This window comes from Scyliorhinus torazame, chromosome 5, assembly GCF_047496885.1.
Source record: "Scyliorhinus torazame isolate Kashiwa2021f chromosome 5, sScyTor2.1, whole genome shotgun sequence".
Lineage (NCBI taxonomy): Eukaryota > Metazoa > Chordata > Chondrichthyes > Carcharhiniformes > Scyliorhinidae > Scyliorhinus > Scyliorhinus torazame.
The window spans coordinates 4,376,937-4,394,026 of record NC_092711.1 but is presented as its reverse complement, the minus strand read 5'-3'; the positions used below and the strand labels follow the sequence as shown (position 1 = coordinate 4,394,026).

General features: G+C 56.5%; 1 protein-coding gene and 1 long non-coding RNA gene across 9 annotated transcripts in view; both read left to right on the top strand.

Annotated features, from left to right (window-relative positions):
- Window positions 1-17,090, top strand: part of LOC140418149 (uncharacterized) — a 1,069,702-nt gene that overhangs the window by 363,565 nt on the left and 689,047 nt on the right. The window lies entirely within an intron of this gene.
- The window catches only part of LOC140418147 (ciliated left-right organizer metallopeptidase), a 170,769-nt gene that overhangs the window by 152,403 nt on the left and 1,276 nt on the right, over window positions 1-17,090 (top strand). The window contains exons 6-14 of one of the 8 annotated variants that reach the window (XM_072501561.1): window positions 5,537-5,621; window positions 6,454-6,599; window positions 8,270-8,450; window positions 9,159-9,228; window positions 14,350-14,446; window positions 15,455-15,580; window positions 15,697-15,831; window positions 16,465-16,766; window positions 16,878-17,057. In XM_072501561.1, coding sequence (XP_072357662.1) covers window positions 5,537-5,621; window positions 6,454-6,599; window positions 8,270-8,450; window positions 9,159-9,228; window positions 14,350-14,446; window positions 15,455-15,580; window positions 15,697-15,831; window positions 16,465-16,766; window positions 16,878-17,057 — 1,322 coding nt within the window. Of the gene's footprint in view, window positions 1-5,536; window positions 5,622-6,453; window positions 6,600-8,269; window positions 8,451-9,158; window positions 9,229-14,349; window positions 14,447-15,454; window positions 15,581-15,696; window positions 15,832-16,464; window positions 16,767-16,877; window positions 17,058-17,090 lie in introns of those variants that run through there. The other 7 variants (XR_011944804.1, XM_072501562.1, XM_072501563.1 and 4 more) reach the window with 7 other exon arrangements.

The window sequence follows — 17,090 nt, the reverse complement described above, 5'->3', positions numbered from 1 at the left end:
CTCTCTCTGTCTCCCGCTCTCTGTCCGTCTCTCTCTGTCTCCCGCTCTCTGTCCGTCTCTCTCTGTCTCTCTGTCTCCCGCTCCCTGTCCGTCTCTCTCTGTCTCCCGCTCTCTGCCCGTTTCTCTCTCTGTCTCTCTGTCTCCCGCTCTCTGTCCGTCTCTCTCTGTCTCTCTGTCTCCCGTTCTCTGTCCGTCTCTCCCTGTCTCTCTGTCTCGCGCTCTCTGTCCGTCCCTCTCTCTGCCTCCCGCTCTCTGTCCGTCTCTCTCCGTCTCCCGCTCTCTGTCCGTCTCTCTCTGTCTCTCTGTCCCCCGCTCTCTGTCCATCTCTCTCTGTCCGTCTCTCTCTGTCTCCCGCTCTCTGTCCATCTCTCTGTCTCTCTGTCTCCCGCTCTCTGTCCGTCTCTCTCTGTCTCCCGCTCTCTGCCCGTCTCTCTCTGTCTCCCGCTCTCTGTCCGTCTCTCTCTGTCTCCCGCTCTCTGTCCGTCTCTCTCTGTCTCTCTGTCTCCCGCTCACTGTCCATCTCTCTCTGTCCGTCTCTCTCTGTCTCCCGCTCTCTATCCGTCTCTCTGTCTCTCTGTCTCCCGCTCTCTGTCCGTCTCTCTCTGTCTCTCTGTCTCCCGCTCTCTGTCCATCTCTCTCTGTCCGTCTCTCTCTGTCTCCCGCTCTCTGTCCGTATTTCTCTGTCTCTCTGTCTCCCGCTCTCTGTCCATCTCTCTCTGTCCGTCTCTCTCTGTCTCCCGCTCTCTGTCCGTCTCTCTCTGTCTCCCGCTCTCTGCCCATCTCTCTCTGTCTCTCTCTGTCTCCCGCTCTCTGTCCGTCTCTCTGTCTCCCGCTCTCTGTCCGTCTCTCTGTGTCTCTCTGTCTCCCACTCTCTGTCCGTCTCTCTCTGTCTCCCGCTCTCTCTGTCTCCCACTCTCTGTCCATCTCTCTCTGTCTCCCGCTCTCTGTCCGTCTCTCTGTCTCCCGCTCTCTGTCCGTCTCTCTCTGTCTCTCTGTCTCCCGCTCTCTTTCCGTCTCTCTGTCTCCCGCTCTCTGTCCGTCTCTCTCTGTCTCTCTCTGTCTCCCGCTCTCTGCCCGTCTCTCTCTGTCTCTCTCTGTCTCCCGCTCTCTGTCCGTCTCTCTCTGTCTCTCTCTGTCTCCCGCTCTCTCTGTCTCCCACTCTCTGTCCATCTCTCTCTGTCTCCCACTCTCTGTCCATCTCTCTCTGTCTCTCTCTGTCTCCCGCTCTCTGTCCGTCTCTCTCTGTCTCTCTCTGTCTCCCGCTCTCTGTCCGTCTCTCTCTCTGTCTCTCTGTCTCCCGCTCTCTGTCCGTCTCTCTCTGTCTCCCGCTCTCTGTCCGTCTCTCTCTCTGTCTCCCGCTCTCTGTCCGTCTCTCTCTGTCTCTCTCTGTCTCCCGCTCTCTGTCCGTCTCTCTCTCTGTCTCTCTGTCTCCCGCTCTCTGTCCGTCTCTCTCTGTCTCCCGCTCTCTGTCCGTCTCTCTCTGTCTCTCTCTGTCTCCCGCTCTCTGTCCGTCTCTCTGTCTCCCGCTCTCTGTCTCTCGCTCTCTGTCCGTCTCTCTCTGTCTCTCTCTGTCTCCCGCTCTCTGCCCGTCTCTCTCTGTCTCTCTCTGTCTCCCGCTCTCTGTCCGTCTCTCTCTGTCTCTCTCTGTCTCCCGCTCTCTCTGTCTCCCACTCTCTGTCCGTCTCTCTCTGTCTCCCACTCTCTGTCCATCTCTCTCTGTCTCTCTGTCTCCCGCTCTCTGTCCGTCTCTCTCTGTCTCCCGCTCCCTGTCCGTCTCTCTCTGTCTCCCGCTCTCTACCCGTCTCTCTCTGTCTCCCGCACTTTGCCCGTCTCTCTCTCTGTCTCTCGGTCTCCTGCTCTCTGTCCGTCTCTCTCTGTCTCTCTGTCTCGCGCTCTCTGTCCGTCTCTCTCTCTGTCTCCCGCTCTCTGTCCGTCTCTCTCTGTCTCTCTGTCTCGCGCTCTCTGTCCGTCTCTCTCTCTGTCTCGCGCTCTCTGTCCGTCTCTCTCTCTGTCTCCCGCGCTCTGTCCGTCTCTCTCTGTCTCCCGATCTCTGCCCGTCTCTCTCTGTCTCTCTCTGTCTCCCGCTCTCTGTCCGTCTCTCTCTGTCTCTCTGTCTCCCGCTCTCTGTCCGTCTCTCTCTGTCTCTCTCTGTCTCCCGCTCTCTGTCCGTCTCTCTCTGTCTCTCTCTGTCTCCCGCTCTCTGTCCATCTCTCTCTGTCTCTCTGTCTCCCGCTCTCTGTCCGTCTCTCTCTCTGTCTCGCGCTCTCTGTCCGTCTCTCTCTCTGTCTCCCGCTCTCTGTCCGTCTCTCTCTGTCTCCCGATCTCTGCCCGTCTCTCTCTGTCTCTCTCTGTCTCCCGCTCTCTGTCCGTCTCTCTCTGTCTCTCTGTCTCCCGCTCTCTGCCCGGCTCTCTCTGTCTCGCGCTCTCTGTCCGTCTCTCTCTCTGTCTCCCGCTCTCTGTCCGTCTCTCTCTGTCTCCCGATCTCTGCCCGTCTCTCTCTGTCTCTCTCTGTCTCCCGCTCTCTGTCCGTCTCTCTCTGTCTCTCTGTCTCCCGCTCTCTGCCCGGCTCTCTCACTGTCTCTCTGTCTCCCGCTCTCTGTCCGCCTCTCTCTGTTTCTCTGTTCCCGCTCTCTTCCCGTCTCTCTCTGTCTCCCGCTCTCTGTCTGTCTCTCTCTGTCTCCAGCTCTCTACCCGTCTCTCTCTGTCTCTCTGTCTCCCGCTCTCTGTCCGTCTCTCTCTGTCTCCCGCTCTCTGTCCATCTCTCTCTGTCTCTCTGTCTCCCGCTCCCTGTCCGTTTCTCTCTGTCTCCCGCTCTCTGTCCGTCTCTCTCTGTCTCCCGCTCTCTGTCCGTCTCTCTCTGTCTCTCTGTCTCCCGCTCCCTGTCCGTTTCTCTCTGTCTCCCGCTCTCTGTCCGTCTCTCTCTGTCTCCCGCTCTCTGCCCGTTACTCTCTCTGTCTCTCTGTCCATCTCTCTCTGTCTCTCGCTCTCTGTCCGTCTCTCTCTGTCTCCTGCTCTCTGTCCGTCTCTCTGTGTCTCTCTCTGTCTCTCGCTCTCTGTCCGTCTCTCTCTGTCTCCCGCTCTCTGTCCGTCTCTCTCTGTCTCTCTCTGTCACCCGCTCTCTGTCTCCCGCTCTCTGTCCGTCTCTCTGTGTCTCTCTCTGTCTCCCGCTCTCTGTCCGTCTCTCTCTGTCTCCCGCTCTCTACCCGTCTCTCTCTGTCTCTCTGTCTCCCGCTCTCTGTCCGTCTCTCTCTGTCTCCCACTCTCTGTCCGTCTCTCTCTCTGTCTCTCTCTGTCTCCCGCTCTCTGTCCGTCTCTCTGTCTCCCGCTCTCTGTCCGTCTCTCTCTGTCTCCCGCTCTCTACCCGTCTCTCTCTGTCTCTCTGTCTCCCGCTCTCTGTCCGTCTCTCTCTGTCTCCCGCTCTCTGTCCGTCTCTCTGTCTCCCACTCTCTGTCCGTCTCTCTCTCTGTCTCTCTCTGTCTCCCGCTCTCTGTCCGTCTCTCTGTCTCCCGCTCTCTGTCCGTCTCTCTCTGTCTCTCTCTGTCTCCCGCTCTCTGTCCGTCTCTCTGTCTCCTGCTCTCTGTCCGTCTCTCTCTGTCTCGCGCTCTCTGTCCGTCTCTCTCTCTGTCTCCCGCTCTCTGTCCGTCTCTCTCTGTCTCCCGCTCTCTGTCCGTCTCTCTGTGTCTCTCTCTGTCTCCCGCTCTCTGTCCGTCTCTCTGTCTCCCGCTCTCTGTCCGTCTCTCTCTGTCTCTCTGTCTCCCGCTCTCTGTCCGTCTCTCTGTCTCCCGCTCTCTGTCCGTCTCTCTCTGTCTCTCTGTCTCCTGCTCTCTGTCTCCAGCTCTCTGTCCGTCTCTCTCTGTCTCCCGCTCTCTGTCCATCTCTCTCTGTCCGTCTCTCTCTGTCTCCCGCTCCCTGTCCGTTTCTCTCTGTCTCCCGCTCTCTGTCCGTCTCTCTCTGTCTCCCGCTCCCTGTCCGTCTCTCTCTGTCTCCCGCTCTCTGTCCGTTTCTCTCTGTCTCCCGCTCTCTGTCCGTTTCTCTCTGTCTCCCGCTCACTGTCCGTCTCCCGCTCTCTACCCGTTCTCTCTGTCTCCCGCTCTCTGCCCGTTACTCTCTCTGTCTCTCTGTCCATCTCTCTGTGTCTCTCGCTCTCTGTCCGTCTCTCTCTGTCTCCTGCTCTCTGTCCGTCTCTCTCTGTCTCTCTGTCTCGCGCTCTCTGTCCGTCTCTCTCTCTGTCTCCCGCTCTCTGTCCGTCTCTCTGTGTCTTTCTCTGTCTCCCGCTCTCTGTCCGTCTCTCTGTCTCCCGCTCTCTGTCCGTCTCTCTCTGTCTCTCTGTCTCCTGCTCTCTGTCTCCAGCTCTCTGTCCGTCTCTCTCTGTCTCCCGCTCTCTGTCCATCTCTCTCTGTCCGTCTCTCTCTGTCTCTCTCTGTCTCCCGCTCGCTACCCGACTCTCTGTCTCCCGCTCTCTGCCCGTCTCTCTCTGTCTCCCGCTCTCTGTCCCTCTCTCTCTCTCCCTCTGTGTCTCTCCCTCTGTCTCTCTCTCTTTCTCTCTGTGTTTCTCTCTCTGTTTCTCTCTCTCTCTCTGTCTCTCTCTCTCTCTCTCTCTCTCTGTCTCCCGCTCTCTCTCTCTCTCTGTCTCCCGCTCTCGCTCTCTGTCTCCCGCTCTCTCTCTCTCTCTGGGCATCCGCCCACATCCCCTCATCAATTTCCTCTCCCAACTCCTCCTCCCACTTACCTTTCACCTCCACCATCGAGGCCTCCTCCTCCTCCTGCATCACCTGGTAAGTATCCGAGATCTTCTCCACTCCCACTCGCGCACCATCGCCGCATTGGCGGCCCAGTAGTGCCCACAGAGGTTGGGCAGCGCCAGCCCCCCCCCTATCTCTATTCCGCTCCAGGAACACCCTTCTCACCCTCGGAGTCCCTCGCGCCCACACAAATCCCGTTATGCTCCTGTTGACCCGCCCAAAGAAGGCCTTCGGGATAAACACGGGGAGGCGCTGGAACAGGAACAAAAACCTTGGGAGCACCGTCATTTTGATTGAGTGCACCCTACCCGCCAGGGACAGCGGCAACGCGTCCCACCTCTTCAACTCCTCCTCCACTTGCTCCACCAGCCTTGTGAAATTAAGCCTATGCAGGGCCCCCCAGCTCCTGGCCACCTGGACCCCCAAATACCTGAAGCTCCTCTCCGCCCTTTTTAGTGGGAGCTCGCCAATCCCCCTCTCCTGGTCCCCTGAGTGAACCACGAACAGCTCACTCTGCCCCATGTTGACACCCTATGCTCCTCCCCACCCCGCACCAGCCCCCTCCAGTTCCTCGACTCCCTCAGTGCCATAGCCAGGGGTTCAATCGCCAGCGCGAAGAGCAGGGGGGATAAGGGACACCTAATGTGGCCTACGTCTGCTCCTATATTTTATGGTATGTGTTATATAGAAAGGCTCGGACTGTGTTGAGGGTGCTGATCTTAAAGGGGGCCCTGATGTGTGTCTCGTTGTTCTCAGGTCACGCACTCTGACCTTTCCCCCGTTTTCTGTTGCAGACGACAGTCCATGAGCTGCTTCACGTGTTGGGGTTTTCCAAGGATCTGTACAACACCTGGCTGGATTGTGCCTCTGCTCCCTCCAGTACGTACCCCCCCCCCCACTCTCTCCTGACTGCTTCATCCTCGATTATATCAATCCCGAGTGCTTGGTTCCTGTAGCGCAGGTTGGAGAGGTTAGGGTCCAGGCCTAAGGGTGCAGGCCCAATGCAGGTCTTTGGCTCAAGGAGGCCTGGGGCACAGGCCCGAGGCATGGGATGCAGGCCTGTGGCATATGGTGCAGGCTTGAAGCCTGGGGTGTATGCACAAGGCCAAGTGGGCAGGCACGATGCCTAAGGCACAGGCACCAGGCCTAGGGAGCAGGCCCCAGGCCCAAGGCGCAGGCGCCAGGCCCAAGACGCAGGCGCCAGGCCCAAGACGCAGGCGCCAGGTCCAAGGCGCAGGCGCCAGGCCCAAGACGCAGGCGCCAGGCCCAAGACGCAGGCGCCAGGCCCAAGGCGCAGGCCCCAGGCCCAAGACGCAGGCCCCAGGCCCAAGGCGCAGGCCCCAGGCCCAAGGCGCAGGCCCCAGGCCCAAGGCGCAGGCCCCAGGCCCAAGGCGCAAGCCCCAGGCCCAAGGCGCAAGCCCCAGGCCCAAGGCGCAGGCCCCAGGTCCAAGGCGTAGGCCCCAGGCCCAAGGCGCAGGTCCCAGGCCCAAGGCGCAGGCGCCAGGCCCAAGGCGCAGGCCTGAGGCCTAGGATGCAGGCCTGAGGCCTAGGATGCAGGCATGAAGCCTTGGATGCAGGCCTGAGGGCTCGGGCACAGGCACGAGTCCTGGGATGCAGGCACGAGGCCTAGGTTGCAGGCTCCAGATTCCCTGCTCCCAATTTCCTGATTACTGTTTGCTGGTCACTGCTAACGAACATGTCCTGCTTTCAGTCGGAATGAACTGCTCCTCCAGGTCCTCGGTAACTAACACGGACGATCAGGGATCGGTGAGGATCTACACTCGCACCGTGATCCAGAAGATGCAGCAACACTTCAATTCCAGCTCACCCGAGCTCGGGGGACCGTTGGAGAACGGGGTGAGTGTCCGCAAGACCCGGCCCCGGTTTCTCTCACTCGCTTGTGATGAATGTCAGAAGGTCCCAGGTTCGGGTCACTGTCTGTGTGGAGTCTGCACGTTCTCCCAGTGTCTGCGTGGGTTTCCTACCAGTTTCCTCCCACAAGTCCCGAAAGACGTGCTGTTAGGTCATTTGGACATTCTGAATTCTCCCTCTGTGTACAAAGAACAAAGAAAAGTGCAGCACAGGAACAGGCCCTTCGGCCCTCCAAGCCCGTGCCGACCATGCTGCCCGACTAAACTACAATCTTCTACACTTCCTGGGTCCGTATCCCTCTATTCCCATCCTATTCATATATTTGTCAAGATGCCCCTTAAATGTCCCTATCGTCCCTGCTTCCACCACCTCCTCCGGCAGCGAGTTCCAGGCACCCACTACCCTCTGTGTAAAAAACTTGCCTCGTACATCTCCTCTAAACCTTGCCCCTCGAACCTTAAACCTATGCCCCCTAGTAATTGACCCCTCTACCCCGGGGAAAAGCCTCTGACTATCCACTCTGTCTATGCCCCTCATCATGTTGTAGACCTCTATCAGGTCGCCCCTCAACCTCCGTCGTTCCAGTGAGAACAAACCGAGTTTATTCAACCGCTCCTCATAGCTAATGCCCTCCATACCAGGCAACATCCTGGTAAATCTCTTCTGCACCCTCTCTAAAGGTAGTGTGGCGACCAGAATTGAACACTATATTCCAAGTGTGGCCTAACTAAGATTCTATACAGCTGCAACATGACTTGCCAATTCTTATACTCAATGCCCCGGCCAATGAAGGCAAGCATGCCGTATGCCTTCTTGACTACCTTCTCTACCTGTGTTACCCCTTTCAGTGACCTGTGGACCTGTACTCCTAGGTCTCTTTGACTTTCAATACTCTTGAGGGTTCTACCATTCACTGTATATTCTCTACCTGCATTAGACCTTCCAAAATGTATTACCTCACATTTGTCCGGATTAAACCCCATCTGCCATCTCTCCGCCCAAGTCTCCAAACGATCTAAATCCTGCTGTATCCTCTGACAGTCTTCACCGCTATCCGCAATTCCACCAACCTTTGTGTCGTCTGCAAACTTACTAATCAGACCAGTTACATTTTCCTCCAAATTGTTTATCTATACTACAAACAGCAAAGGTCCCAGCACTGATCCCTGCGGAACACCACTGGTCACAGCCCTCCAATTAGAAAAGCATCCTTCCATTGCTACCCTCTGCCTTCTATGGCCTAGCCAGTTCTGTATCCATCTTGCCAGTTCACCCCTGATCCCGTGTGACTTCACCTTTTGTACCAGTCTACCATGAGGGACCTTGTCAAAGGCCTGACTGAAGTCCATATAGACAACATCCACTGCCCTACCTGCATCAATCATCTTTGTGACCTCCTCGAAAAACTCTATCAAGTTAGTGAGACACGACCTCCCCTTCACAAAACCATGCTGCCTCTCGCTAATACACCTCGTACCCGAACAGACGCCGGAATGTGGCGACTAGGGGCTTTTCACAGTAACTTCATTGCAGTGTTAATGTAAGCCTGCTTGTGACATAAAGATTATTATTGTGAATGCTGCTTTCCGCTTCGAGGCCCCATGATCCAAAATATTTCAAATGAAGATGAACTAACTCATCGGTGTCTGTTTCAGGTACAGCCTGGATTCCCTTCTTCCCACTGGGAATCGCGGTTTCTGCAGGGATCAATAATGACAGCAGCAATGGGAGCGCCGGAACACACCTTCATCGACCCCATAACACTGGCAGCCATGTCCGATACAGGCTGGTACCAAGTGACATACGACACCACCCAGCCATTGGTATGGGGGCAAGGTGAGTGAGTGTGCGCCTGCGATCAGAGACCGAGACAGAGAGCGAGACAGAGAGACAGGGATAGAGAGAGAGAGAGACAGGGATAGAGAGAGACAGGGATAGAGAGAGAGAGACAGGGATAGAGAGAGAGAGAGAGAGACACAGGGAGAAAGAGAGACAGGGAGAGAGAGAGACAGGGAGAGAGAGAGAAAGGGAAAGAGAGGAAGAGAAAGAGGAGAAATCAGCCAGGGCCCCTGCTCCTGATCACTGTCCAGTGATTCCTGGGTTAGAGAGAGAGAGGGGAAATCAGCCAGGGTTCCTGCTCCTGATCACTGTCCAGTGATCCCTGGGTTAGAGAGAGAGGGGAAATCAGCCAGGGTTCCTGCTCCTGATCACTGTCCAGTGATCCCTGGGTTAGAGAGAGAGGGGAAATCAGCCAGGGTTCCTGCTCCTGATCCCTGTCCAGTGAGCCCTGGGTTAGAGAGAGAGGGGAAATCAGCCAGGGTTCCTGCTCCTGATCACTGTCCAGTCATCCCTGGGTTAGAGAGAGAGAGAGAGATGGAGTGAGACAGCCTTCACCAGGCTGTGTGCGCCTTGGGGAATTGGATCAGACTCTCAGGTGGACTGTGTATCTCAGGGATATCTGAGCAAGTGCTGACTCGTCCCTCTCTGCGTGGCCCTGTTAACATTGTCCACCTTGTTACTATCGAATTCCGTTCCTTCCCACAGGACAAGGAGACACCTTCGGGCTGACCAGCAGCTGTCACGATAATTCCTCCGAGTATTTCTGCACAGGAAGGTAACCCATTAGAGAAGAGTGGGAGTGAACGGGAAGGGGTTTGGGTCCATTGGGATTGTGTACAGTGAGAGTGAACGGGAAGGGGTTTGGGTCCAATGGGATTGTGTACAGTGGGAGTGAACGGGAAGGGGTTTGTGTCCATTGGGATTGTGTACAGTGGGAGTGAACGGGAAGGGGTTTGGGTCCATTGGGATTGTGTACAGTGGGAGTGAATGGGAAGGGGTTTGGGTCCATTGGGATTGTGTACAGTGGGAGTGAACGGGAAGGAGTTTGGGTCCATTGGGATTGTGCACAATGGGAGTGAACGGGAAGGGGTTTGGGTCCAATAGGATTGAGTACAGTGGGAGTGTACGGGAAGGGGTTTGGGTCCATTGGGATTGTGTACAGTGGGAGTGAATGGGAAGGGGTTTGGGTCCATTGGGATTGTGCACAGTGGGAGTGAACGGGAAGGGGATTGGGTCCATTGGAATTGTGTACAGTGGGAGTGAACGGGAAGGGGTTTGGGTCCATTGGGATTGTGTACAGTGGGAGTGAACAGGAAGGGGTTTGGGTCCATTGGAATTGTGTACAGTGGGAGTGAACGGGAAGGGGTTTGGGTCCATTGGGATTGTGTAGAGTGGGAGTGAACGGGAAGGGGTTTGGGTCCATTGGGATTGTGTACAGTGAGAGTGAACGGAAAGGGGTTTGGGTCCATTGGGATTGTGTACAGTGGGAGTGAACGGGAAGGGGTTTGGGTCCATTGGGATTGTGTACAGTGGGAGTGAACGGGAAGGGGTTTGGGTCCATTGGAATTGTGTAGAGTGGGAGTGAACGGGAAGGGGTTTGGGTCCATTGGGATTGTGTAGAGTGGGAGTGAACGTGAAGGGGTTTGGGTCCATTGGGATTGTGTAGAGTGGGAGTGAACGGGAAGGGGTTTGGGTCCATTTGGATTGTGTACAGTGGGAGTGAACAGGAAGGGGTTTGGGTCCATTGGAATTGTGTACAGTGGGAGTGAACGGGAAGGGGTTTGGGTCCATTGGGATTGTGTAGAGTGGGAGTGAACGGGAAGGGGTTTGGGTCCATTGGGATTGTGTACAGTGGGAGTGAACGGGAAGGGGTTTGGGTCCATTGGGATTGTGTACAGTGGGAGTGAACGGGAAGGGGTTTGGGTCCATTGGGATTGTGCACAGTGGGAGTGAACGGGAAGGGGTTTGGGTCCATTGGGATTGTGTACAGTGGGAGTGAACGGGAAGGGGTTTGGGTCCATTGGGATTGTGTACAGTGGGAGTGAACGGGAAGGAATTTGGGTCCATTGGGATTGTGTAGAGTGGGTGTGAACCGGAAGGGGTTTGGGTCCATTGGGATTGTGCACAGTGGGAGTGAATGGAAAGGGGTTTGGGTCCATTGGAATTGTGTACAGTGGGAGTGAACGGGGAGCGGTTTGGGTCCATTGGGATTGTGTACAGTGGGAGTGAACAGGAAGGGGTTTGGGTCCATTGGAATTTTGTACAGTGGGAGTGAACGGGAAGGGGTTTGGGTCCATTGGGATTGTGTACAGTGGGAGTGAACGGGAAGGAGTTTGGGTCCATTGGGATTGTGTACAGTGGGAGTGAACGGGAAGGGGTTTGGGTCCATTGGGATTGTGTAGAGTGGGAGTGAACGGGAAGGGGTGTGGGTCCATTGGGATTGTGCACAGTGGGAGTGAACGGGAAGGGGTTTGGGTCCATTGGGATTGTGTACAGTGGGAGTGAACGGGAAGGGGTTTGGGTCCATTGGGATTGTGTAGAGTGGGAGTGAACGGGAAGCGGTTTGGGTCCATTGGGATTGTGTAGAGTGGGAGTGAACGGGAAGGGGTTTGGGTCCATTGGGATTGTGTACAGTGGGAGTGAACGGGAAGGAGTTTGGGTCCATTGGGATTGTGTACAGTGGGAGTGAACAGGAAGGGGTTTGGGTCCATTGGGATTGTGTAGAGTGGGAGTGAACGGGAAGGGGTTTGGGTCCATTGGGATTGTGCACAGTGGGAGTGAACGGGAAAGGGTTTGGGTCCATTGGGATTGTGTAGAGTGGGAGTGAACGGGAAGGGGTTTGGGTCCATTGGGATTGTGTACAGTGGGAGTGAACGGGAAGGGGTTTGGGTCCATTGGGATTGTGCACAGTGGGAGTGAACAGGAAGGGGTTTGGGTCCATTGGAATTGTGTAGAGTGGGAGTGAACGGGAAGGTGTTTGGGTCCATTGGGATTGTGTAGAGTGGGAGTGAATGGGAAGGGGTTTGGGTCCATTGGGATTGTGTACAGTGGGAGTGAATGGGAAGGGGTTTGGGTCCATTGGGATTGTGTACAGTGGGAGTGAACGGGAAGGGGTTTGGGTCCATTGGGATTGTGTACAGTGAGAGTGAACGGAAAGGGGTTTGGGTCCATTGGGATTGTGTACAGTGGGAGTGAACGGGAAGGGGTTTGGGTCCATTGGGATTGTGTACAGTGGGAGTGAACGGGAAGGGGTTTGGGTCCATTGGAATTGTGTAGAGTGGGAGTGAACGGGAAGGGGTTTGGGTCCATTGGGATTGTGTAGAGTGGGAGTGAACGTGAAGGGGTTTGGGTCCATTGGGATTGTGTAGAGTGGGAGTGAACGGGAAGGGGTTTGGGTCCATTGGGATTGTGTACAGAGGGAGTGAACGGGAAGGGGTTTGGGTCCATTGGGATTGTGTACAGTGGGAGTGAACGGGAAGGGGTTTGGGTCCATTGGGATTGTGTACAGTGGGAGTGAACGGGAAGGGGTTTGGTTCCATTGGAATTGTGTACAGTGGGAGTGAACGAGAAGGGGTTTGGGTCCATTGGAATTGTGTACAGTGGGAGTGAACGGGAAGGGGTTTGGGTCCATTGGAATTGTGTAGAGTGGCAGTGAACGGGAAAGGGTTTGGGTCCATTGGGATTGTGTACAGTGGGAGTGAACGGGAAGGGGTTTGGTTCCATTGGAATTGTGTACAGTGGGAGTGAACGAGAAGGGGTTTGGGTCCATTGGAATTGTGTACAGTGGGAGTGAACGGGAAGGGGTTTGAGTCCATTGGGATTGTGTAGAATGGGAGTGAACGGGAAGGGGTTTGAGTCCATTGGGATTGTGTAGAGTGGGAGTGAACGGGAAGGGGTTTGGGTCCATTGGGATTGTGTAGAGTGGGAGTGAACGGGAAGGGGTTTGGGTCCATTGGGAATGTGCACAGTGGGTGTGAACGGGAAGGGGTTTGAGTCCATTGGGATTGTGTACAGTGGCAGTGAACGGGAAAGGGTTTGGGTCCATTGGGATTGTGTACAGTGGGAGTGAACGAGAAGGGATTTGGGTCCATTGGGATTGTGTACAGTGGGAGTGAACGGGAAGGGGTTTGGGTCCATTGGGATTGTGTAGAGTGGGAGTGAACGGGAAGGGGTTTGGGTCCATTGGGATTGTGTACAGTGGGAGTGAACGGGAAGGGGTTTGGGTCCATTGGGATTGTGTACAGTGGGAGTGAACGGGAAGGGGTTTGGGTCCATTGGGATTGTGTCCAATGGGAGTGAACGGGAAGGGGTTTGGGTCCATTGGGATTGTGTACAGTGAGAGTGAACAGGAAGGGGTTTGGGTCCATTGGGATTGTGTACAGTGGGAGTGAACGGGAAGGGGTTTGGGTCCATTGGGATTGTGTACAGTGGGAGTGAACGGGAAGGTGTTTGAGTCCATTGGGATTGTATAGAGTGGGAGTGAACGGGAAGGGGTTTGAGTCCATTGGGATTGTGTACAGTGAGAGTGAACAGGAAGGGGTTTGGTCCATTGGGATTGTGTAGAGTGGGAGTGAACGGGAAGGGGTTTGAGTCCATTGGGATTGTGTACAGTGGGAGTGAACGGGAAGGGGTTTGGGTCCATTGGGATTGTGTCGAGTGGGAGTGAACGGGAAGGGGTTTGGGTCCATTGGGATTGTGTACAGTGGGAGTGAACGGGAAGGGGGTTTGGGTCCATTGGGATTGTGTACAGTGGGAGTGAACGGGAAGGGGGTTTGGGTCCATTGGGATTGTGTACAGTGGGAGTGAACGGGAAGGGGTTTGGGTCCATTGGGATTGTGGACAGTGGGAGTGAACGGGAAGGGGTTTGAGTCCATTGGGATTGTGTAGAATGGGAGTGAACGGGAAGGGGTTTGGGTCCATTGGGATTGTGTACAGTGGGAGTGAACGGGAAGGGGTTTGGGTCCAATGGGATTGTGCACAGTGGGAGTGAACGGGAAGGGGTTTGGGTACATTGGGATTGTGTAGAGTGGGAGTGAACGGGAAGGGGTTTGGGTCCATTGGGATTGTGTACAGTGGGAGTGAACGGGAAGGGGGTTTGGGTCCATTGGGATTGTGTACAGTGGGAGTGAACGGGAAGGGGGTTTGGGTCCATTGGGATTGTGTACAGTGGGAGTGAACGGGAAGGGGTTTGGGTCCATTGGGATTGTGGACAGTGGGAGTGAACGGGAAGGGGTTTGAGTCCATTGGGATTGTGTAGAATGGGAGTGAACGGGAAGGGGTTTGGGTCCATTGGGATTGTGTACAGTGGGAGTGAACGGGAAGGGGTTTGGGTCCATTGGGATTGTGTACAGTGGGAGTGAACGGGAAGGGGTTTGGGTCCATTGGGATTGTGCACAGTGGGTGTGAACGGGAAGGGGTTTGGGTCCATTGGGATTGTGTACAGTGGGAGTGAACGGGAAGGGGTTTGGGTCCATTGGGATTGTGTAGAGTGGGAGTGAATGGGAAGGGGTTTGGGTCCATTGGGATTGTGTACAGTGGGAGTGAACAGGAAGGGGTTTGGGTCCATTGGGATTGTGTAGAGTGGGAGTGAATGGAAAGGGGTTTGGGTACATTGGGATTGTGTACAGTGGGAGTGAACGGGAAGGGGTTTGGGTCCATTGGGATTGTGTACAGTGGGAGTGAACGGGAAGGGGTTTGGGTCCATTGGGATTGTGTACAGTGGGAGTGAACAGGAAGGGGTTTGGGTCCATTGGGATTGTGTACAGTGGGAGTGAACGGGAAGGGGTTTGAGTCCATTGCGATTGTGTAGAGTGGGAGTGAACGGGAGGGGGTTTGGGTCCATTGGGAGTGTTGGTTGTTCCCTCTTGAGCTGACTCTCTCCGTCTCTCCCCGACAGCGGAATGGGATGTCACTATTTGTACCTGAACAAAGGACACTGTGCATCGGATGAGTTTCTGGATGGATGCAGAGTTTATAAACCACTGGTCAATGGGGTGAGCGTGTGTCTGGTTTGGCAGGTCAAGATCGGGAGACCCCCCTCGTCCGGTAAACCAAGCTGAACTCATTCATTCCTCAAAGCGTCTAGTCGGAGAGAGGCACACATCACTGGCTGTCCTGTCCCCCGCAACCAGTCTCTCCAATGACCATTTGAATAGCCTTAGTGTTGGCGAGTCCACTATTGTTGCATGCAGGGCATTCCATGCCCTATGATGAAAGAACCTACCTCTGACATCTGTCCTATATCTATCTGCCCTCAATTTAAAGCTATGTCCCCTCGTGCTAGACATCACCATCCAAGGAAAAAGGCTCTCACTGTCCACCCTGTCCAATCCTCTGATCATCTTGTATGCCTCAATTAAGTCACCTCTTAACCTTCTTCTTCTCTCCAACGGGAAACAGCCTCAAGTCCCTCAGCCTTTCCTCATGAGATCTTGCCTGCGTACCAGGCAACCTTGCGGTCAATCTCCTCTGCAGCCTTTCCAATGCTGCCACACACACACGTCCTTGCTAGAATGCGGCGGCCAGAATTGCCCGCAGTCCCCCAAATGCGGCCCCCCCCCCCCGGCACCAGAGTGTTGCACAGCTGCAAGGTGACCTCAATCCCTGTGCCAACAAAAGAGCCAACACGCCGTCACGCCTTCTCCACGACCCTCTCAACCTGGGTGCCGACTTTCAGGGATCCACGTACACCGAGGAGGACACCGGTAGATCTCTCTGCTCACCCGCACCGCCCGCAATCTTAGCTGATGAGCCCCAGTGACTCTGTCTTCCTGTTATTCCTTCCAAAATGAATCAGCTCGCCCTTGAGACTCCCACTTGCCACCTCCCAGCCCAGCTCTGCAGCTTCCCTGTGTGTGACTTGTAACACGAGATTCACTCCACCGACACTCGAGTGTCGCCTGCAAATTGACTCGCCCACCCTTCTCCGGGGGTGGGGGGGGGGGTCACCTCCAGCTGTCTGCCTGGCCTGGGGTTCTGATTCCCGTCTTTCCGTCCGGCAGAGCGAATGTTGGAGGGAGGAGGAGGAGGAGGAGGAGGAGGAGGGGAGGAGGGCCGGCGGCGCCAGCCGGAGCGGGGAGATCTACGGGCGGCGGAGCCGATGCTTCTTGGCCAACCTGACCAGGGCGGTGAGTCTGGGCAAGGTGGGGGGGGGGGCACCGAGACAGGAAAAGGGCCTCGCTGTGTGGGGGTGGGGGTGGGGGGGTGACGGTACTGAAGCGCTGACCTCGCCTCCCTCCCTCAGAATCAGACGTCGGACGCCTCGGAGCCAATGGGCGGACGCTGCTACCTCCATCGCTTGGCGGGGGCGGAGAAGGAGTTTCAGGTCCAAGTTCAAGGTTCGCCATGGCTGCCGTGCAGGGCGGGCGAGAGCGTTCAGGTAGGCCCGGGGTGGGGGGGGCCGACCCTTGACACATCGGCGCCAATCCCCGGCACTTGGCCTGAGGTAAAGGCGCCCGGCACCGAGGGGGAAAGGAGCAGCGCGGATGGAGGGTTGGTTGACGAGTAGAAAGCAAAGAGTGGGGGATTGATGGGCGTTTCTCTGCTCGTGGCAATCAGCAGCCAGCGGCGTCCCTCGGGGGGGGGATCCGTGCTGGGCCCCGCCACCCGTTGACGATTTACATGGATGGTTTGGAGTTGGGGGACCAAGGGTTGTTTCCGCTGGGGGGGGGGCATAGCCTCAAAACGAGGGGAAGTAGATTTAGGACTGAGCGAGTTTAGGAGGAACCCGCTCGCCCAAAGGGTTGTGAATCTGTGGGACTCCTGGGTGAAATGTTTTTCAGATCAAGGCGGATCGTCTTTTTGGGGAGGATTAAGGGTTGTGGTGTTTGGGCTGGAAAGTGGAGCCGAGTCCACAAAAGATGTCCTTGAATGGAGGGGCCAGGTGGCCTACTCCTGCTCCTGGTTCTGGCCAGACCACTGATCGCGATGCCTCTTAATGCACGACTTAACTCGTTACTTCACCCCCCCCCCCCCCCCCCCCGTTTCCCCACCCCCTCTTTCTGGGTTCCAGGTGCCGGGATTCCGAGGCGTCCTCGCTTGCCCGGGCGGGCGCCTCTGCCGCCGTGACGACGGCCGGCCGCCGCTCCCCGAGGCCCGGACGCCGAGAGCCCCCGGGACGGGCCCGGCCTCCTCCTCCTCCTCCGCCGCCGCCCCTCCTCCTCCTCCTGCGGGAGGGGGCGGCCAGGGCGGCCAGCCTGGAGGCCGGATCCAGGTGGGCATCCGTGTGCGGGAGAGCGCCGAGTGCGCGGAGATGGAGGAACGGGAGGCAGAAGGGGCGGCCGACGGCCTGGCCAACGTGACCGCGATTCACAGGTAAACCAGGCGACAGGGCGGAGGGTCGGGACAGCGACAAGGGCAGAGAGCACTGGGTGGCACATCAGGAGGAGCTGAGCGGTGAAAGATTCTGCCTGTCCCTCTCCTCAGGTGCCACATACGGAACCCACACACGTGCAGCAGCTTGGAACTGTGCCTCGAACTCTGGGAATATGCCGGGTGTTCCCAACATTCCGTCCCGTCACTTCTACAGCGTCTGGAAAAGATGATCAGAGCGGGGAATGTACAACTGAAGATTGCTGGCAAAACCTGTACGACCGTCAGCATCAGGTACAGAGTAAAGCTCCGTCCGCACTGTCCCCA